Raw genomic sequence first — 23,151 nt, 5'->3', positions numbered from 1 at the left:
TTGTGCAGAAGTTGAGAGCAAACCCTAATTCAAAAATAATGTCAGATGCCAATTTGTTGCATTTTCTGTATAGTCGTATGTTTTAAACACGATTCTTCAATGAGTTTCACTCTTGCCAAAGGACAATCCATTCTTGTATTGGGAAAGTATCACTTAAAATGCAATGAATATAAATTGTAAATGTTTATTTTTAGAATAAAATCAATGTTCATAATTTTTCAAATATATATTTTGCGGTGTTAAGGAACATGGAGAAGTCTCTTTTGCCAATTGTTTGAATATATACCAAAAGCATTTCAGACTTGTGCTGTGGGCAGCCAGATGATGCTAATTACTGGAAAAATTGGCTGATAAGCTCATCATTCCATCACTTCTCAATCCTTCTTCCTAAATGAATCTACCTCCTTCAGTGATCAGATGCTTTAGTAAAAAAATGATTTTTGTTTTGGTGCTTTTGCAGGGAGAATGAAATTATTGAACCCTGGTTGTTGGAAGGGGTATTTTCACCAAATTTACCACCGGAAATTGGACCAGTATTATACTAGTTTTTGGCCAAAGAAAATGTCTGCCTTTCATGTGATTCACTAAATGTCTTAGAACTGCGTAGGATGGTCACTGATAATTGTGGCATCAGCCCATACAGTGTTCCAGCTCTTGCATTGCTATGATTTACGTAGATTTACTATATTTATTAAGTCTTTTATTCTATACCATTTCCAATAAAATCAAAGCATCTCAAAGCAAGTCTGGGATGCAGCTACAGGCGTACAGAAATTGATATTTTTGAATCTGTGCCCTTACAATTGATTAAATATCTTGCAAGCCTTTTTTGTCCTCAGAATCATTGGCTGTGGCTCCTAATTTGATAGTGTATGCAAATTTAAGCTTTGCTACCTAATTTAAAGTCATGCTGTACAGCATGAAAAGCATTATCTATAGCACAACCTGTAGAATACTGATGCCCACCAGCAGGTGTGCAGAGGAGCCACTTTGTCTCCATTCCCCCTTTTATCTGTGTCAAAACATTTCAAAAAACCCAGTTAAAGCTCTTACTGCCAATCTTCATTTGTCAATTCAGTGCTTAACTCTGTGCCACTTTTTAAAGTGATTAGTGTATGATACATGTTGGGCACTTCAAAATTATTATTTTAGTTCACCTTTTGCAGGAAGATAAGAAGGAAGTCTCAGGAAAGAAACTACCTTGCTTGTTTGAATCGGCTTGGTAACTTTTGATGTTGGTGCAAGTTACATTGTTAATTTTCTTTTAGCTGGGAAAATACTAATGTGTCGATGTATTCTTTTCAAGATGGGCAGGAGAGTGGTGAGAACTTAATTTTTTTGCCATAATTTTATTCTTTGAGGGTATTTCTCCGCATTTAAAAACATATAGGATTTATGCTTGGTTTTTTTGGATGCAGTTATTTTATTGGAAGTAAGTCAAAACAATATCAAGTCTTGAAGAACTTTGTAAATGCCGCCTGCATACAACACAAAGCCTGTTTCTACAATTTTAAGTCCTGATGAAGGGTCTCAAACTGAAATGTTGTTCATCCTTTTATCTCCATAGATGCTGTATGACTTGCTGAGTTTCTCCAGCAGTGTTTTCTTTGCTTCAGCATCAGCAGTCACGTCTCCATTTTTCTATCATCTTAACTAGTTTAATAAAGAAATTTTACCCAATATTGACCACATTAAAGGGTTGAATTGCCATTGTAAGTTCTGCCAAATTCACCCATTTATGAGCCCATTGGTGATCCTAAATCTTCAGCTTTTCTTACTAGTGTATAGGCATGAAAGGGCGCTCTTTTAAGAGCTTTTATGTTTTCAAATTAATTTACTATGAAATTAACTATTGTACACCAGCTTAGCTTGTGAATGGTTTTGTATTCATTTCTTGTTACTCAGGTAGAGAAATAAATGCTGAATGCAAATGCTCATTTTCAGCCACAATAAAACTGCACCATGTTGCTACCCTTATCAAGGAATATTTTGTTAATGCAAATCCTTTCAATAGTCTAAAATACTGCCTAACTGCATTGATTCAAAGGAGATTTTATGTCTGTGGTAATGGTTTGGGCTGAAACTTTGGGGTGGGGGGGGGGGAACATGGGAGAAAACACCTGAAATCCAGTACAATTTGAGCCTGGATCTGGATCACTTGCAAAAGGAAAGAAGCCCATTTTGTTTGAGATAAGATGAAGGGTCTTTTGTTTGCTGGCTCTCAAAATACTTGCTTGTTCACCCTAATTTCATTGACAGTTTTTAAATAATTGAATGCATCATGACATCACACATCAGTTGGCAGATTTTCATTGGATGATATTTTCTATTCCGTGTTTCATTTTCAGTCTTCCAAAAGGTTGATGGCCTCAGCAGCTGCATTAGTTCCCAATTTTTGAAGAGGTACTTCTGAAAAGAACTGGTGCTTCCTTGAATTGTAAATATTGCAGAGTTATGGATGCATTGTATGCAATGACCAGTTCTGTTACTTCTAGTTTCCCTTTGCAAGCACTGTTATTTTGTGTTGTTGCTGTTTGTTTCTGCCATGGCACCTGTGCTCTGTTGACATTATTGGCTTCTTTATTGTCTGAAAACCGAGTTGTCTATCTTGAACTTCAGCAAAGAAGATTGGAGAACTCTTGAGTGCTTGGGATCCCAGTCATCAGAGCGTCTGGTGTTCAAAGTCTAGTGTAGGAAGTCCCAGTTATCAGAGTCTTGACATTTGGGGCCTCGTGTTTGGGGTCCTCATCCAGGGTATTTGTTCGTCATGGTTGAGTCCTGGAGTCAATACTGAAGATCGAAGGTTGATAGGAAGTTGAGTGCCAATAGATGGAGCCCTGAGACTTTGGTGTATTCAGCGGGAAATGTTGCAAGTCCGCGAGTCCCTGGAGTCTGGAGACTGCCCTGGGCTGGAGATGATGTGTGTGGGTGAGTGGAAGGGAGGAACGGAGCTTGCTTTGCTGTTTTGTTGCTTGTGTTGTTCTGCTGAGCATTGTGGCCATGCTATGTTGATGCCGGAATGTGTGGCCACACCTGCTGGTTGCCCCCAGCACATTCCTAGGTGCCTATATTCTGCAGGGATCACTCCCTTCGTGACTCCCTTGTCCACTCATCCCTTCCTACCGATCTCCCTCCTGGCACTTACCCTTGTAAGCAGAACAAGTGCTACACCTGCCCTTGTACTTCCTCCCATTCAGGGCCCCAGACAGTCCTTTCAGGTGAGGCAACACTTCACCTGTGAGTCGGCTGGTATGGTTTACTGCGAACGGTGCTCCCAGTGTGGCCTTTTGTATATTGCTGAGACCCGACACAGGCTGGGAGACCGTTTCGCTGAACACCTACGCTCGGTCCTCCAGAGAAAGCAGGATCTCCCAGTGGCCACACATTTTAATTCCACGTCCCATTCCCATTCTGATATGTCTATCCATGGCCTCCTCTACTGTCAAGATGAAGCCACACTCAGGTTGTATACCAGCTGGGTAGCCTCCAACCTGATGGCATGAACATTGACTTCTCTAACTTTGGTTAATGTCCCCCCCCCCCTTTCTTACCACATCCCTGACATATTTAGTTGTTTGCTTTTCTCTCTCTGCCCATCATTCTGCCTGTTCTTCATCTCCCTCTGGTGCTCCCCTCCCCCTTTCTTTCCCCCAAGGCCTCCCGTCCCATGATTCTTTCCCTTCTCCAGCTCTGTATCACTTTTGCCAATCACCTTTCCAGCTCTTAGCTTCACCCCAACCCTCCGGTCTTCTCATATCATTTCACATTTCCCCCTCCCCCCACTACTTTCAAATCTCTTAGTATCTTTCGTTTTAGTTAGTCCTGACGAAGGGTCTTGGACCGAAACGTCAACAGTGGTTCTCCTTATAGATGCTGCCTGGCCTGCTGTGTTCCACCAGCATTTTGTGTGTGTGGTTTGAATTTCCAGCATCTGCAGATTTCCTTGTGTTTGGTCTTTAGGTGTGTTGATTGTGAACACAAGCATTTCACTGTATATTTGATGTACATGTGGTAAATAAAAATGAATCTGAATTACCCGTGTAGTGTTCAAACTTCTTTTCCCCCAAGTAGAACAACCAGTTGATTTATTGGTGAAATATATAGAAAATGTAGCAAGTTATCAAGGAATTCACTATAAAGACTTGGGAGGAATGACAGTACAACTGTTGCCAATAAGAAAAGTCAAAGCCAACATAAAAGCCAAAGGGGGTATATAATAGAGCAAAAATTAGTGGGAAGTTAAAGGATTGGGAAGCTTTTAGAAGGCAACTCAAAAAGTCATTAAGAAGCTAAAGGTGGATTATAGAAGTAAGCTAGCCAATAGTACTAAAGAGGATATCAAAGTTTCTTCAGATTTATAAAGTGTAAAAGGGGTGAGAGTGGATATTGGACCACTGGATGCTGGAAAGGTAGTAATGGGGAACAAGGAAGTGGCGGAGGAGCTGAAGTTTTTTTGCATCGGTCTTCACTGTGGAAGACACTATCAGTATGTTGGAAGTTCTAGATGTAGGTCATGAAGTGTGTGAAGTTAACATGACTAGAGAAGGTATTTAAGAAACTGAAAGGTCTGAAGGTATATAAGTCACTTGGACCAGATCGTGTACACAGCAAGTTTCTGAATGAGGTGTCTGAAGAGATTGTGGAGACATCAGTAGTGATTTTTCAAGAATCAATAGATTCTGAAATGGGTCTGGAAGACTGGAAAATTGTAAATGTCACTTCACTCTTCGAGAAGGGAGAGAGGCAGAAGAAAGGAAACTATAGGCAAATTAGTCTGACCTCAGTGGTTAGGAAGGATTTGGAGTCAATTATTAAAGACAAAGTCTCAGAGTAGTTGAAAGCACATGATAAATTTGCCATAGTATGGTTTCCTCAAGGAAGAATCTTGCCTGAGAAATATGTAGGAATTCTTTGAAGAAATAACAGGATAGACAGATAAGAATTGGTTTGTGTTGTGTAATTGGATTTTCAGAAGGCCTTTGACAAGTTGCCACACATGTAACAAGCTGCGAGCATATGGCATTGCAGGAAAGATTCTGGCATGGATAGAGCAGAGGCTGATTGGTAGGAGGCCAAGAGTGGGAATTAAGGGAGCCTTTTCAGGCTGGCTGCCGGTGACTACTGGTGTTTCCCAGAGATCTGTGTTGGGACTGATCCTTTTTATGTTATATATTAATGATCTGGATGATAGAAATGATGGCTTTGTTGCAAAGTTTGCAGATGACATGAAGAAAGTTGAAGGGGCAGGTACTTTTGAGGAAGTAGAGACTGCAAAAGGACTTGGATTAGGAGAATGGCCAAAGAAATAGATGGAATACAGTGTTGGGAAGTGTATGGTCATGCAATGTGGTAGAAGAAATGAAAGGGTAGACTATTTTCTCAGTGGAGAGAAAATACAATAAATTAGGTACTAAGGGACTTAGGAGTCCTTGTGCAGGAATCCCTAAAGGTTATTTTGCAGGTTGAGTCTGGTGAGGAAGGGAAATGCAATGTTCAAGGGTTCAAAGGTACAATTTAGTGACAGAAATGTACAATATACATCCTGAAATGCTTTTTCTTCACAACCATCCACAAAAACAGAGGAGTGCCCCAAAGAATGAATGACAGTTAAATGTTAGAACCCCAAACTCCTACCCCCACCAGCTCCCCACCCCCCCCCCCCCGAGCGTAAGCATTAGCATGCAACAATCCCCTCCCCCCCCCATCGGCAAAAATAAAGTGCACCCACTATCAGCACTCAAGCGTAAGCAAAGACAGACTTGCAGTTACCCCAAGACTACACTGTTCACTCGATAATTCAACATGCTGCAGGCTCTCTCTCCTAATAAGGGAGAAAGAGGTGACTACATTTTCCAATAAGTGGGGGAAGAGAACTAACAACTTGCCGGTTAACAATGTTAAAGTCCATTACATAGCTTTTTCTCGAGCTCTGTGCCAGGAGGTTGCAAGGATCTCGGTCCCCCAGGCACATAGCAGATTTTCTAACTTCCCCCCCAACGACACAAGGGTCTCCTGTGGTGACACCGGCCTTTGATTTGCCCGTCTCCAGTTACTTGAGATCCCAGGCTTCTGAACCCATGCCAAAATCTCAGGCCGAGACTTTGGCATGCCAAATAGTGGCCAATTGGGGAACCCCGAGAGCAGGTTCCATTCCCGTAAAGAACAGTAGTCGGTGTATAACTGCAGGCCAGGGTCTTCAAAAGAACCCCGAAAGGGAAAAATAGAGATATTAAAGATGGAAATAGAACTGTTTTCGAAGATGCAAGCAAAGGAGTTGCTGTTGGGTGTCATAACTACTTAGCTCCGCCCCCTCTTCTAGTGCTCATTTCAAGCAAGGGTGTAATGCTGAGGCTTTATAAAGCACTTGTGAGGCCTCACTTTGGAATATTGTAAGCAGGTTTGGGCCCTTAGAAAGGATGTGCTGAAACTGGAGATGGTTCAGAGGAGGTTCCACGAAAATGGTTTCAGGATTGAAAGGCTTGTCATATGAAGGTCATTTGTTTTGGGCCTGTATTCAGTAGAATTCAGATTTATGAGGGGTGACTTCAGTGGAAGCCTATCGATGGTCAAAGGCCTTAATAGAGTGGATGTGGAGAGGATGTCTTCTATAGTAGAATCAATGACCTGAGACAGGCCCTCAGAATAGAGGGGTGTCATTTTAGAACAGAGATGAGGAATTTCTTTAGCTGGAGAGTGATAAATCTATGGAGTTCTTTGTGACATTTGTGGCAAGTCAAATCCTTATGCATTTTTAAGGCAGGGATTGATAGATTCTTGATTGGTCAGGGTATGTATGAATGGATACAGGGAGAAGGCAGGAGATTGGGACTGAGAAGAAAGACAGAGCAGACATGATGGGCTGAAGTTGCCTAATTCTCTATCTTATGATATTATGGATTTATTGCAAATCATTGCCAGTTTTTATGACTGTAAGGGTTGGGCATCTTTGTTTATTGCCAGCTTTCTGGAGCATTCTGGGGATTAGTACTAGAGGCATTTGCACTGCTCAGGTTATGCCTCAAGACTTGATGGAAGAGGAAACCAGATTAACCTATGTTTGAAGTGGGGGGGGGGGGTTGTGAGTTGCTGGGAGAGCAAGAGCAACAGTGCTAGACTAAGCTACTGGGACAGTCAATGCCAGTACATTCTTAATGATGCACTGTTCAGGTTGCCTTAGTGGGCATATTTTGCCATGCATTTTTTTTACGTTGGCAGTTGCTCTGTGACATCTCATATGCTGTTTCCTTTATATTGAATTGACTTTATTTCTTACACCCTTCACATACATGAGCAAAATTCTTTGTGTTATGTCTCCGTCTAAATGTGCAATTTATAGTATTTTGTAATAAATAGTATGTACAACAGGACAGTCAATGAATTACAGATGTGTCAGTGTGAATTAATCAGTCTGATGGCCTGGTGGAAGATGCTGTCCTGGCTTTTATGCTGCGGTACTGTTTCGAGGATGGCAGCAACTGGAACAGTTTGTGGTTGGGGTGACTTGGGTCTCCAATGTTCCTTTTTACACACCCATCTTTGTAAATTTCCTGAATAGTGGGAAGTTCACATTTACAGATGTGCTGGGCTGTCCGCACCACTCCGTGCAGAGTCCTGCGATTAAGGGAGGTACAGTTCCCATACCAGCCAGTGATGCCGCCAGCCAGGATGCTTTCAATTGTGCCCCTGTAGAAAGTTCTGAGGATTTGGGGGCCTGCACCAAACTTCAACCGTCTGAGCTGAAAAATGCGCTGTAGTGCCTTTTTCACCACACAGCTGGTGTGCATAGACCACGTGAGGAACTTAAAGCTGTTCACCCTCTCAACCCCAGATCCATTGATGTCAATACGGGCCAGCCTGTCTCCATTCCTCTTGTAGTCCACAACCAGCTCCTTAGTTTTTGCAGCATTGAAGGAGAGGTTGTTTTCTTGACACCTCTGTGTCAGAGTGATGACTTCTCTAGGCTGCCTCATTATTTGAGATTAGGCCACTCGGTGTAGTATCATCAGCAAATTTAATTAGCAGATTGGAGCTGTACGTGGGCCTTTTGTCACACTAGGCCTCACTCTGGCAATTTCTCACTTGCGTGTGAACAAGCCAGGTGTGATTTTATTTCAACTGCAAGTGGCTCACTGCTAACTGCAAAGTTTTATTTTATACATGTGTTTTTCAGTCAACTGCATGTTTCAGTGCTAGACTCAGGGAGTTTAGCATTGGAGAAGAAACATTGGCTTATATAAGAAAATCCTGCACCAGGCTTGTTGAGGCCAAATTCTCCCCTTGATTCAAATGGAAGGGTCTTGTCAAACAAACCTACAACATGTGATTAATCACTTTTTGCTCAGTCTTTGAGTAGGACTGGCTTATATTGTTCCACTTGGTTCATGCCAATGATTTCTGCAGAGATAAGGTTTGAACTAAGGTCAGCCACAATCTGAAGTCCAGCCCAATGTCCATGTGAAATAAGTGATTTAATAGAATGTAAATAAAATTGTTTTTCCTTAACAAAGTCACCTAAGAGGAAACTGTTGATGTTGAATTAACTCATTGTAATATCTGAGAAGGCACTGAACTATTTCCTTAATCAGTATTTTGCGTGCAAAAACAAGTTAAAAGGCCTAGTTTTGGATAATCAAAGACGTAAGCAACGTGAAAGTGGAAGAATACCAGGGAATTCTTTACATGGAAAGAAGATAAAATGAAGTTGAAATGAAATTGCTACATCAAAAATTAGGTGATTTCATTTGGAAGGAGTCTATTCCAAATTAAATTTTAAATGGTAGACAATATAAAAATGTGTAATGAATATAATATGGATAAACTATCAACTCAGTTTAAAGGAAAGATTTTAAGGTTTTTTCGTGGATAAATCTAACCAAACTTTATTTTTAATTATAATATTACAGATAAACCAGATTTTAAATAAATAATATTCTTATAGACATTCCTATTTATTTATTTATGCAATATTCTGGTATGAACATCAATATAAAATTAACTTGGCTATTTTAAATGCACACATTAGGCAAGAACGGTGTAGATCTAGTTGATGAAGTGGCAGTCTTGTATTTCAGGGTGAAGGAATGGCTGGGAAGTATAATAGGTTCTCTGATTCAGTGTTTAGATGAAGGAGGCAGGAATATGCTATATTGGAGGTAAATAACTTTTATTTATAAACATCATATGAGAAAGAGAAAATTATATTGAAGCTAGAGTCCCAAATATATTCAGCAACTGAGCCTCCACAGCCCTCTTGTGTAGACAATTCCATAGATTCATCCCTCTGGATGAAGAAATTTATTTTTACTTCTGAATGGCTGACTGCATATTTTGAAACAGTAACCCCTGGTCTGGATTCCCCACCCAGGGGAAATGTTGACTCTATAACTATTCCTTTGAGATTTTTAAGAATTGTGTATGTTTCTGTGAGATCACCTATATAGGAAATAGATCTAATTTGCTTGATCAGTCCTACGCAACCAATCTGCCCAGTAGGGCATCATGGAAACAATGAGCAAAGGTTTCCAATGACAATTCTAGGAGTTCAGGCTAATAAACTTCACATTTTCTGGTTCAAATAAATATTACTTTTTCCTCCTCGTAGAACACAGAACAGTACAGGCATTGGTGCCCATGATGTTGTGTCAACCTTTTAATCTTCAAGATTTTTTAGATATGATAACTATAGGTTCCTTTCGGACAATTTTGCAGGTATCGATGTGAACGTATGTTGAATACGGGAGGGCGAAAGTTTTGTGACCTACATATGCTTAAATGTTGTCTCTCTCAGGTTGTCGGAGAGTCCAGGAATGCCGGATGAATCCTCCAAGGATGATTGTCAGCAATCCATACACAACTTCGCTCTTCTGATTGAGTCTCCATACTTCTTTCCATGCATGTTCAGTGGCTGTCTAAAACTTGCTATGGATACTGTTGCCATGCTTATCTCATATGACACTCAAACGTTTTACCTGTTAGTTGCACAGTAAGGTTGCTAGTGCTTTGCAAATCAAGCAATCAGCTACTAGGAACTTGTTTAGCACAAGCTGGAATTCAAGGTTATTAAATTCTGTTTATGATTGCTACACATTGTACTGCATGTAAAATAGTTTGTCAATTCATAAATAGCCTTGTTTCACTAACTTTTCATATGCACTTTGGAAGACTAGGTAATTCTGCAAGAATATACATGTCCATGACAACTCATCAAATTAGGTCACCAAGGTTATTACTGTGTTCTGAGATTATGAAACTGCAGGTGAAAATTGGATATTAGGCTGCTTAGGCACAATCCTAAATATAAAATGTGTGGACTGCTGGTTATAGTGACGAGCAGTTGTGTACAAAGTGGAAGATGTAAAATAGAGTGAAGGCATTGAATTATTGAAAATGCTTCCGTCAAATCCAACTTCTACTTAAGTTTCCTTTTGTCCATGAAATTAACTGTACTCGCATTTACCCTTGAGATTCCATGATATTTATTCTCTATGCATCAGTAGTGATACATACCATTACCAAGCTGATATATTAATTGTTTTTTTCACTTTATCTCTTCATCGTGTACAGTGTTTTCATCAATTTGAACTGTCAGTTTGTAATACATCTTTCTTATTACCATATCCTTTATCATACAAAAAAAGTACAATCATTAAGTTCTTTATAGGTGGTGAGATGAACTTTATGGCAATGTGTGGGCTGGTCAGTTGGAACTTTTTCTCCCCATTTTCATTGCAGTGGTAGGGGTTATAATGTAATTAATTAATGAGGTCAGGCTAGATTTTTGAGTAGAGGGAAAATATCTTGGTACCAAATCCAAGAAGGGGTCAGGGTGTTGCTATGGGGTATGTAGTTTGACTGAGTCTGTTCATGCTAATTATGCTGTGGTGACCATGTCCTATTTGGGCTACAGAAGCTACAGAAAGTTGTAAAATTATGTCAGCTCCATCTTGGGTACCAGCCTCCATAGCATCTAAGACATTTTCAAGGAGCGGTGCCTCAGAAAGGCAATTTCTGTCATTAAGGACCTTATCACCCACAGCATGCCTCTTCTCATTGTTACCACCTGGAAGGAAGTGCAGAAGCCTGAAGGCAGACTTTCAGCAGTTCAGCTACAGCTTGTTACCCTGTGCCATCCGATTCCTAAATGAATATTGAACCCATGAGCACTGTGGTAACTCCTACTCAGCACTCGGGAATTTTATGGCCAAAAGAACATCTTTATCTGGGACGGCAAATGATATTTACAATACAGAGGCTTTCAGGCATGGGTGGTGGAACTATATGCAATGTACACCGGAAGTTAAATAAACCCCGCTGACCCCGGATCCCGCCTCTTGTGACCAACAGCTTCCCGATTAGCATTAACTTACTTTTAATAATACTCACGTTACAAAAGCACTAACTGATTTAAAAAAATATTATTACCGTTTTTGCACTATTTTCAGTCTATTCGATAAACACACGCTTACTGGAATTGGTTTACTTATTTATTGATTTCTATCTGATTATGTATTGCATTGAACCGTTACTGCTAAGTTGACGCATTTTACGACACATGCCAGAGATAATAAACCTGGCTCTGATGATTCCACTTAAATGCTTTTTGAACAGTAGTCTGGGATCTGATGTCTACCGGAGAGGGCAAACTCGGGTGTGATTTAATATTTATTTGAAAAATGAATCCTCTAGCAATGCAACACTCCCCTGATACTGCACCAAAATTTCATCCTCAATTCTATTCAGGTTTACTTAACAGGTCTTGTATGCATGATCTTCTGACTCTGTCGCAAAAGTGCTTTTGCGGAGTGAAGACTAACACCATGAATGTGTGGTGGAAGTGGAAATGGAAGATGAAAGTGAAGACTGTGTGGAAAAGTACAGCCAGATTTTCAAATATGAGATCTGTGCAAATCCCTTTCTGTTCTGTCAGAGTTTTTTTGTTATATTCAGCCTGATAACATTGCTTGGTAACCACAGGGAAGTATACAATTCATTTTATTTTAATTCAGTTGGTGCCTTGGGAAACTTTAGATGTCATAATGCATAACTGTGGAGGATCAATTTCGTTTCCCAGGAGACAAATAATGAGGGCAACATGAACTACAATGAAATGAAGGCAGATTGCTGCTGACAAAGAAAACATTTACTTGCATTAAGAGGTAGATGAGATGAGCATTGTGAGTAGAATTCTTTTAACTGTATGTGTGCAACTTTATGGCTGCAATTAGCATGCTTGGTCATTGCGCATTCACAAAAGCTGCTAGGACCAGTGATAAGGTCTTCCAGGTCTTCTGAAATGTCCTCCTCTGGAAAAAAAATAGCTTCCCTTCCACTGTTTCTTGGACCTCTGCTCTTATTCCATTTCCCTCTGTTCAGAATAGAGTTCCTGTTGTCCTCACTTTTCACCCTACTGGCTTTTAGCACATTATCCTTTATCATTTCCACAGCTACAATGGGATCCCATCATCAGCCACCTTCTTCTCCACCCCACCCCTTTCTACCTTCCCCAGGGATCACTTCCTCTGTGACTGCCTGGTCTGTTCATCCTTCCCTATTTGACCCCTGTAACAGCACTGTTCTCTCCAATCTGCGCAAATATGCAGTAACTGACATGCTCTCATGTAGCTGGAATTTTCTTTTATCTAATGTTAATATAATTGTGAAATACTGTTATTTACTCACAATTACATTAACATTAGATAAAAGAAAATTCCAGCTACACAGGAGCATGTCACTTACTGCATATTTGCACAGTTTATAGAGAACAGCACTGTTACACCTCCTATGTTTACAGTGGAAAGTGGCAGGGTTCAAATAGGGAAGGATGAACAGACCAGGCAGTCATTAATTATGTTAATGAATATAGTTCATAAATTTGTAAAATAATAAATGTACCATAACCTTTTACTTTGAAACATTTTAGAGCTTCAATGTGCTTACATTAGCAGTGTTTCAAGTTACACAACTATTACAAATCATAACAATAAACACAGGCTGGAAGTCAGTAGGACTTGTTGCTACCATTTACTGGAGTGACAAAGTGAAAGATCTGTTTGCATCTATAAGTTCTGATGTTGATACTGCACCTATTATTCGAATCAGTCAACATGTGTGTAATCACATGGATAATAGATTTCCTGATGATGAGTTAAGAGTATGGCAAGCTTTTGACTCTGTTGCTATTGCAAACACAACCAGTTTTGAATTTGGAAAAGGGAATGTTGTACGACTGACAAAAAAAAACTCAACTACTATTGCAAACTATGATGAAAGCTATGCCTCAAGAATATCACACCACTACTGTAATTTCATATTAGTCATTTCTGAGAAGTTAAGACTGGTTCAGTTAAGATGTTCACTGAAATGTTGAACTGTGTGCTTAGAAATGAAAAACTTGAAGAACTGTCAATTTTTGTTGACATCATTGCAAAATTTCAAGCTTCTAATGCTGACTGCGAACATGGGTTTATTCTTATAAATTTAATCACATGTAAATCCAGAACAGACTAGAGGTGAAACATTTGGATGTTCTAATAAGGATTAAGACATATCTTTTCAACTAAATGCAAAATTAATCTGGACATTGTTTATAAACAATGAATTCGTAATAAAGAAAGATTTTCTTTGTTGTGCTGAATTTTATTATACACTTCAATTAATAAATCCAAAGTAATTCAATTTTCATTCTAAGTGTTCATAGGATGCATATTAGAAAACACATTTAAAGTGCCATACAGTTTTCAGGCCGTGTAAAAATCCCTCGCTCAGAGCAACGTTTGCTCCATGCAGCTGTAAAATAAGTTAAAGGGAATTTTGTATAACATAGAAACAGAGAAAACCTACAGCACAATACAGGCCCTTCGGCCCACAAAGTTGTGCCGAACATGTCCCAACCTTAGAAATTACTAGGCTTACCCCATAGCCCTCTATTTTACTAAACTGCATGTACCTATCTAAAATTCTCTTAAAAGACCCTATCGTATCCGCCTCCACCACCATTGCCGGCAGCCCATTCCATGCACTCACCACTCTCTGCCTAAAAAACTTACTCCTGACATCTCCTCTGTACCTACTCCCCAGCACCTTAAACCTGTGTCCTCTTGTGGCAACCATTCCAGCCGTGGGAAAAATCCTCTGACTATCCAAATGATCAATGCCTCTCATCATTTTGTACACCTCTATCAGGTCACCTCTCATCCTCTGTTGCTCCAAGGAGAAAAGGCTGAGTCCACTCAACCTATTTTTATTCTCATAAGGCATGCTCCCCAATCCAGGCAACATCCTTGTAAATCTCCTCTGGCTTTCTATGGCTTCCACATCCTTCCTATAGTGAGGCGACCAGGACTGAGCACAGTACTCCAAGTGGGGTCTGACCAGGGTCCTGTATAGCTGCAACATTACCTCTCGGCTTCTAAATTCAATTCCACGATTGATGAAGGCAAATACACCGTACACCTTCTTAACCACAGAGTCAACCTGCGCAGCAGCTTTGAGTGTCCTCTGGACTCGGACACTAAGATCCCTCTGATCCTCCACACTGCCAAGAGTCTTACCATTAATACTATATTTTGCCACCATAATGCTTTTTCTTACTCCTCCTCCTTCACCACAACCTAAGGACCTAAACAACCCTTCCAGATTCACATAGAGCTCCTCCAGCCTCATTCATTGCACTCAGTGCTCCTGATGTCGTCTCCTTTGATTGGTGAAACCAAGCACAGTCTGTAATTGTCATTCTGAATTCCTATTGTATACCATTCCGGTTGCACTTCCCATTCCCACAACGACATGTCCATCCTTGGCCTTCTCCACTGCCAGAGAAAGGCCAAATGTAAGCTGTAGAAATTGCACCTTATACTTTGCATGGGTTGTCAGCAACCCAATGGTATGAACACTGAGTTTTCTAATTTTAAGCAAGCCCCTCCTCTAATATTTCTCCCCCTTGCACTACACCCCTTCCAGGCCTCCATTACCCACCTTTGTCCTCTTAGTACAGTTTATCCATTGTGCTACTCCCATCCTGGATCTAGTTTCATCTGCTATTTGCTTCTCCCCTGTTGGCTCCTATTATCACCTTCCTTTTTTTTATTAGATTCCACCACTAAGAGCTTAGCGTTCCTGCTTATCTCCCACGGGTAACTGCCCCACCTTCACCCACCCCTCCTCCACCTTGCTCCACCTGCCTTTTCTTTTATTTCTATTACCATCTGCCTTTTCTATCCTACCCAGCTCAACGTACCTTTACCTCTTTTCAGTATTCTGTATTTGCTATAAACAGCCTTTTGTTCTTTTACCTAATTCTCTAGATACCTTGTTGTCTATTGCCTTGCAATCAGCAGCCTTATCATTCATCCTTATGAAGCACATTGACCATTTTATGAGTTTTATTTAAACAATCCTTTTCAAGAAAGAATTATGAGGTGATATAGAATAAGTTCTTACAGCCACAATACAAGGTAAATCTTTTTGGTTACAATCCCTGAACTTTGATTCAGAAAATGGTAATAAAACATAGGAAGTAGTGTATAGTTTTCTGCTTAATTTTGTGGTCTTGTAGTGTAGGGTGGTTCCCTGTGTGTGGTCTCACTGGCAGAAAACTAAAAAAGTCCGGAAAAAACTGAGGAAAATAAAAGGGTCACTACTGGTTCCTTGGACAAGGCTCATATTGGAGGGTGCTAGGATTGGTGGATTTGGGTTAGGAGAAATGATCTGTTCTACTGCATCTGAAAAAATTGAAAGGTGTGACCAGGTATTGAAAGGAAGGGTTTACAGATGATGACTCCAAACATAATGTACATTAGGAGGAATCTGGTGACAGTCATAGGTGAAACATTCCAGCACTTTAATAAACCCCAACATCCTAAACTATATCTACCTTCACTCACCCAGTCTAAACCACCTTTTAGGAAATAACAATTTCATGTTCCATGAATATGATGATAGCTGGTGCTCTTGCTAATTTACTGAGGCCCCAGTCTATCTAGTTCCTACTGGTTTTGTTTCCTTTCTGCAGTGACTGTTTTCTGGTATTGATATGACAACTATATCCAGCACTCTTCATTAACTTGTTTTTTTGAACTTTCATTATGAAATCTACCACAGGGAGACAGTGTACACTTGAGAAGATGATATCATCAAATGCTTTGGAAAATAAAAGATTGGGCTTCAGCTTAGTGCACCTAAACATGATTTTAATATTACTGTATATCTTGTTATTATGCATTGAGCAAAGGCCATGAAATGGAGTGTACATACAGTGCCTATAAAAAGTATTTAGCCCCTCCCCCTTGGAAGTTTTCATGTTTTATTGTTTTGCAACTTTGAATCACAATGGATTTAATCTGGCTTTTTTTGACACTGATCAACAGAAAAAGACTCTTTTGTGTAAAAATGAAAAAAGTGATGTAAATTAATTACAAATATAAAACACAAAATAATTGATTGCATTAGTATTCATCCCCTTCAAGTCAGTATTTAGTAGATGCACCTTTGACAGCAATTACAGCCTTGAGTCTGTGGGGATAGGTCTCTATCAGCTTTGCACATCTGGGCACTGCAATTTTTCCCCATTCTTCTTTACAAAACTGCTCAAGCTCTATCAGATTGCATGGGGATCATAAGTAAACAATCCTTTTCAAGTCCAGCCACAAATTCTCAATTGGATTGAAGTCTGGTTTCTGACTTGGCCACTCGAGAATGTTAACTTTGTTGTCTTTAAGCAATTCCTGGATAGCTTTGGCTTTATGCTTGGAGGTCATTGTCTTCTGGAAAACAAAACTTTTTCTAAGTCGCAGTTCTCTTGCAGACTGCATCAGGTATTCCTTCAGTATTTCCCTGTACTTTGCTGCATTCATTTTACCCTCTAGCTTCACAAGCCTTCCAGGTCCTGCTGCAATGAAGCATCCCCACAGCATGATACAGCCACCACCATGCTTCACAGTAGGGATGGTGTGTTTTTGATGAAATGCACTGTCAGCTTATGCCAAACATAGCATTTAGTCTGATGGACAAAAAGCTCAATTTCAGTTTCATCAGACCATAGAGCCTTCTTCCAGCTAACTTCAGAGTTTCCCAAATGCCTTCTGGCAACTCTAACCATGATTTCATGTGAGTTTTTTGCAACAGTAACTTTCTCTTTCCTACTCTCAGATGAAGCAGCAACTGGTGAAGCACCTGGGCAACTGTTGTTGCGTGGGCAATCTCTCCCATCTCAGCTACTGAAGCTTGTAACTCCTCTACAGTTGTCATAGGTCTCTTGATAGTCTCCCGCATTCATCATCCCCTTGCACGGTCACTTAGTTTCTGAGGATGGTCTGCTCCAGGCAGATTAACAGCTGTGCCATATTCTTTCCATTTCTTGATGATTGACTTAACTGCACTCCAAGGGATATTCACTGGCTTGGAAATTTTCTTGTATCCATCTTCTGACTTGTGCTTTACAATAACCTTTTTGCAGAGTTGCTTGGAGTGTTATTTTGTCTTCATGGTGTAGTTTTTGCCAGGAAACTGCCTCACCTGCAGTCGGACCTTCCAGATACAGGTGTATCTTTATTACAATCCATTGAAACCCCTTGACTGCACTCAGGTCTCCAAAAACATTTAACTAATTATGTGACTTCTAATGTTTTGGTGCGTCATATAAAAGGGGGTGAATACTTATGCAATCAATTATTTTGTGTTTTATATTTGTAATTAATCTAGATCTCTTTGTAGAAATCCGTTTTCACTCTGACAAGTAAGAGTCTGTTTCTGTTGTTCAGTGCCAAAAGGCCAGATTAAATCCACTATTATTCAATAAAACTATAGAACATGAAAACCTCTGGAGGGGTGAGTAATTTTTATTGGCACTGTATATAGACAGACTCACAAGAAGCAAAAGTCAATACTTAAGAAAATGCACAATTCCCAAGGAAAAGTGGTGAAGTAATTAACGTAGCAATCAATACCACTTTTGTATATGTATAAGGAGGTTAATCAGATAAATTGATTTTACCTATCTGCATTGAGCTAAATCCTGTTTGTTATAGCTAACATATCCAAAGAAGATTACTGGCATTCAGCCATTTGTACAGACGCTGCAAACTTAAGTTGTAATTTGGAATTTAACTGTTAACTAATTGATAGATGTATCTACGGGATTGCATGTGGAGTAGAGTACCATATCCCATCGTGTGGGGATGACCTAGCCTTATACTGGTCAATCATTTCATTCACTATGAACCAGAACAGAGGCCGCATTCTTTTCATAGAGCCAGTAAAGTACAGCGCAGAAACAGACCCTTCAGCCTATCTAGTCTGTGCTGAGCTATTTAAACTGCCTACTCCCATCGACCTGCACTGGGACCATAGCCCTCTATATCCCTACCATCCATGTATCTATCCAACCTGCTCTTAAATGTTGAAAATGAACTCACATACACCACTTGCACTAGCAGCTCGTTCCACATTCTCATGACCCTCCGATGGAAGAAGTTTCCCTTCATGTTCCCTTTAAACTTTTCAGCTTTCACCTTTCACCCTTAGCCCATGCCCTCTAGTTGTAGTCCCACCTTACTGGAAAAAGTCTGCTTTCATTTACCCCTCATAATTTTGCAAAACTCTATCAAATCTCCTCTCAATCTTCTACATTCCAAGGAATAAAGTCCTAACCTGTTCAATATTTCCATATAACTCAGGTCTTCCAGACTCAGCAACAATCTGGTAAATTTTCCCTGTACTCTCTCAACCTTATTTACATCTTTCCTGCATGCAGTTGACCAAACCTGCACACAGTGATGCCTAGGCAATGTCTTATACACTTCAACATAACATCCCATCTTCTGTAGGTGATTTATGAAGGCCAATGTGCCAAAAGCTTTCTTTATGACCCTGTCTACCTGTGACTCCACTTTCAATGAATTGTGCTCCTGTATTCCCAGATCTCTTTGTTCTACCGCACTCCTCAGTGCTCTACTGTTCACTGTGTAAGACCTACCTGGTCTGGTCCTACTGAACTGCGACACCTCACACTTGTCTACATTAAATTCCATCTGCCATTTTTCAGCCCATTTTTCCAACCGATCCCTCTGCAAGCCATAAAAGTTTTGCTTGCTGTTCACCCCCAGTCTTGCTGTCTTTTGCAAATCTGCTGATTCAGTTGACCATATTATCATCCAGCTTGTTGATATAGATGATAAGCAACAATGGACCCAGCACTGTCCTCTGTGGCACTCCACTAGTCACAGGCCTCCAGTCAGAAATTCAATCGTCTACTAGCACTCTCTGGCTCCTCCCACAAAACCAATGCCTAATCCAATTTACCACCTCAGCTTGAATGACGAGCAACTGAACATTCTTGACCAACATCCCATGCAGAGCCACGTCAAATACCTTGCTGAAGTTCATGTAGACATACCTACTGCTTTGCCTTCATCAGATTTCCTGGTAACTTCCTTGAAAAACTTTATGAGATCAGTTAGACATGACCTACCATGCACAAAACCATGTTGACTATCCTTAATCAGTCCATGTCTATCCAAATATTATCTATCCCATCCCTTAGAGTATTTTTCAATAACCTTCCCATGACTGATGTCAGGCTCACCAGCCTATAATTTCCTGATTTATTTTTAGTGTCTTTTTTAAACAGCTGAAGAACTTTGGGTATCCTCCAATCCTTTGGCATCTCACCTGTCACGATGATTTAAATATCTCTGCTAGGATCCCGGCAATTTCTGAACCTGCCTCCCTCAGATTCTGAGGGAACTCCTTGTTAGGCCCTGGGTTACCCACCCTAATTTGCCTCAGGACAGCAAATACCTCCTCCTCTGTAATCTGTAGAGAGTCCTTGAAGTTGATGCCATTTTACCTTACCTCTATAGGCCCTATGTCCATGTCCAGAACAAATGTAGATGCAAAAATGCATTTAAGATCTCCCTCATCTCTTCTGACTCCACGTATGGATTACCTTTCTGATTTTCCAGAGAACCAATTTTGTCCCTTGCAATCCTTTTGCTCTTAACATATCTGTAGAATCCCTTAGGATTCTCCTTCACCTTGGCTGCTAGGGCAACCTCGTGCCTTCTTTTAGCCTTCCTGATTTCATTCTTAAGTGTTCTCTTGCATTTCTTATACTCTATAACCACCTCATTTGTTCCTACCTGCCTATACCTGCTATGCACCTCCTTTTTCTTAACAACATCCCTTGAAAACCAAGGTTCATCTGTTTTCTTTACCTTTTATCCTGACAGGCACATATGGACTTCGTACTCTCAAAATTTCACTTTTGAAGGCCTCCCACTTACCAAGTACACCTTTGCCAGAAAGCAGCCTGTCCCAATCCACATTTGCCAGATCCTTTTTGGTAACATCAAAGTTGACCTTCCTCCAACTTAGAATCTCAACCCAAGGATGAGACCTATTTACTTTGAAACTAATGGCATTGTGATCACCAAATGCAAAGTGTTCTCCTACACAAACTTCTGCCACTTGCCCACCTCATTCCCTAACAGCAAATCAAGTGTCACACACTTTCTCAACTTCTATGTACCGATTAAGAAAACTTTCCTGAACTTTCAATGGGGATTGTTGTTTGTGGAATAGTGAAAATGTTATTTTATAAATAAATTAATATATGTGATAATTAAATATTAAAATATTTTAGTTTTCATTTAAAAATATTTTGTTAAAATTTGTGAGGCAGTTTCAGGGTTGGGACCTTAACACTACATCGTCTGTGGCCTACTTGATACCCGCACCTTGTCAGCTGAACAGAAGAAATTGAAGCAGGGCAGTAGTCCTTCATACCCCCAGACTAGTTCTCACTTTCAGTAAGATTATGGTTGATCTTTTACTTCAGCACTCTCCTGCTCTGACTTCATATTCTGTGATTTCCTTAATATCTAGAAACCAGCAGGCTTCTGGGTGCAAGAGCCGGTATTGTTTGGCTCCTCTGCCTCCAGACTATGGGTCGTAGGATGTTTCAATGAAGGTTCAGCCTTTAGATTCTGTGTGTAATGAGATTAAATGTTGCAAAGAAGAATAAATTATTAGAGGTAAAGTATTTTGGGTGTGTAGGTCAGAAAGAGAATATTATCTAAAATTATAATTGTAAATTAATTAAGTGTAGTTAACTCAATGTAGAAGCTAATGCAATTGGAATATGCGGATTGTTACAATGTGCCCACAATGTTAACAAATCTGTGTTTCATGTTGCTTTTTTTTCTGTACCTTTCTGAGGAATTATTTTCTTATAAATGCTTTTGTAAACATTTCTGTTGGAAACTACCTGAAAAAAAACCACCATACTTTAATTTTAAAACCTGAGATTTTCACAATCACTGAAAATGCTGTCAAAAATTGAATTAGTTGCAATTCTTCCTACCTAATTAAAATTATTAATAACCAAAATAAGATTTTAAAATTATACATTGTCATGCGCAACCTTTTGTCTTTTAATATCTTCAATGAAATTTGTACTTTACAGACATTTCCAAAAGACTAAGGTTAGACTTGACATTTCTTTGGTCTTTGACTTGGTGATCTAAATTTGGATAAAATAGTCTCTATAATTTTCCAAATACTTAGATCATGCTGACAAGACGTTTTTCTGTTTTGAGCAGTTTGTTAAGACAGATGTCCTGTCACTTTATTCTTGCTTTGGTGTATTAGTGCTGCAGTAATTTCTGGGCCAAGGTTTCTCACTGTGTTTTCAGTCTTTTTAATTTTAAAACCACAATGAGATTCTCTGACGACTTTTAAAAGCTGAATTCCGAGGGGAATAAACATAAACATAAACAAAATAAACAGGAAGAAGAAACAAAGTTCATTAGCCCTTCTCTTTTGGGGTGTGTAGAGAGCAGGTTCAATGATTAGTAAAAATTGATTTGAAGGGAAGTTCAGTGATCAAGCAGTTGTTTAGTGGAGGACAGATGGTGGCATAATAACAAACAGTGACGGCTGTTAATGCTGAAAAAGAGTAAGGGAGTAAAGGGAAATGACATTAGTAGTGATGATTAGAGCAGCAAGGGTGGGGTAAAACATGAGGAACAGAATTGCCTAATTGGAGAACCAGCGGAAGTAAGTGTTAAAGGATAAGAAAATACAACGGAAAAGCAAAAACGTTCATGAAAATCTTGGGCCAGATCATGCGAGCTAATGGTGAAATTTTCCATTTGGAGTTGCTAACAACAAGCTATTTAAGTGCTGATAAATTTGTGATCTGTGTATATGCTGTCAAATGGAGAAGTCCCACTCTTACTGACAGATCTAGGATGAATAATATTGATGTATTATCACTCCAGTTGTATATTTGGTGAGGCAGCAAGATCAGGCTAATGTAATATATGGTGCACAAGCACATCAATTACACATACATCAAATATGTTACAGTAGAGGAATTAATTGAAGATTCAAAACACTTAAAGATTTTAATGAGATACTGTATTAACATGGGTATATGGTACCTGATCTCATAATCATCCAGTCATACCTTGTGATTTCATCAATTGTATCGATGCCTCAACATAAGGCTGGTAATGAAATATTTTAAAAAATCTTTAATTTTAAAGTAACTGCAAATACGTTCATGATGATGTATCCTCCTCTTTCTGCCCGGTCCTTCACTGGCGTTGGGGGCAGCAGTGAAGGCCGTCCACCTCTTGCGGTGTGCAGGGCTTCCTTCATCATGTTAGTGGCTTTACGATGATACTTACAAAAATATTTTTCACCAACAAAAGTTCTCTTATGGAAACTACAAATTAATTAAATAAATTTAGTAAATTTATGCACATACATAATCACAATTAATGTGTAATTCAGGAACATAATTAAATTAATTTTGCAATTAATGGGTAAAATCAGGAATTTAATTCATTTACTATGTTCTACATAGACCAACATCAGGCAGTACACACCATTTCAGATATCTTGACAAGTGCATTGGCAACATGAATATATTGTATCTGGTAAATCTATTTTGGTTCCTGCATGCATGTTAAGTGTATGCTTTGATTCCAACTTCAGTTCATCAATATGGGAATTAAGCAACTTCTCCAACACCCGGGCTCGTTCTTCTTCTTCTTCGAGGAAATGTGCTGTTACTGAGGAAGTATCTGATACCCCTGTGGGAGACTAAGCAGCAGAAACACAGTAAATCACTGCAGTGACACGAGAAGT

At 39.6% G+C, this 23,151-nt stretch overlaps 1 protein-coding gene across 1 annotated transcript in view; it reads right to left on the bottom strand.

The window, feature by feature from the left end:
• Positions 1-22,443: 22,443 nt before the first annotated feature.
• The window catches only part of LOC132390775 (centrosomal protein of 63 kDa-like), an 81,671-nt gene continuing 80,963 nt past the window's right edge, over positions 22,444-23,151 (bottom strand). Inside the window, exon 13 of the mRNA XM_059963324.1 lies at positions 22,444-23,106. Within this exon, the coding sequence (XP_059819307.1) occupies positions 22,894-23,106 (213 nt within the window). The 3' untranslated portion in view covers positions 22,444-22,893. The remainder of the gene's footprint in view (positions 23,107-23,151) is intronic.

Source organism: Hypanus sabinus, chromosome 3, assembly GCF_030144855.1.
Source record: "Hypanus sabinus isolate sHypSab1 chromosome 3, sHypSab1.hap1, whole genome shotgun sequence".
In the NCBI taxonomy this organism is placed as follows: Eukaryota; Metazoa; Chordata; class Chondrichthyes; order Myliobatiformes; family Dasyatidae; genus Hypanus; species Hypanus sabinus.
This window is presented reverse-complemented; position numbering and strand designations above follow the sequence as displayed.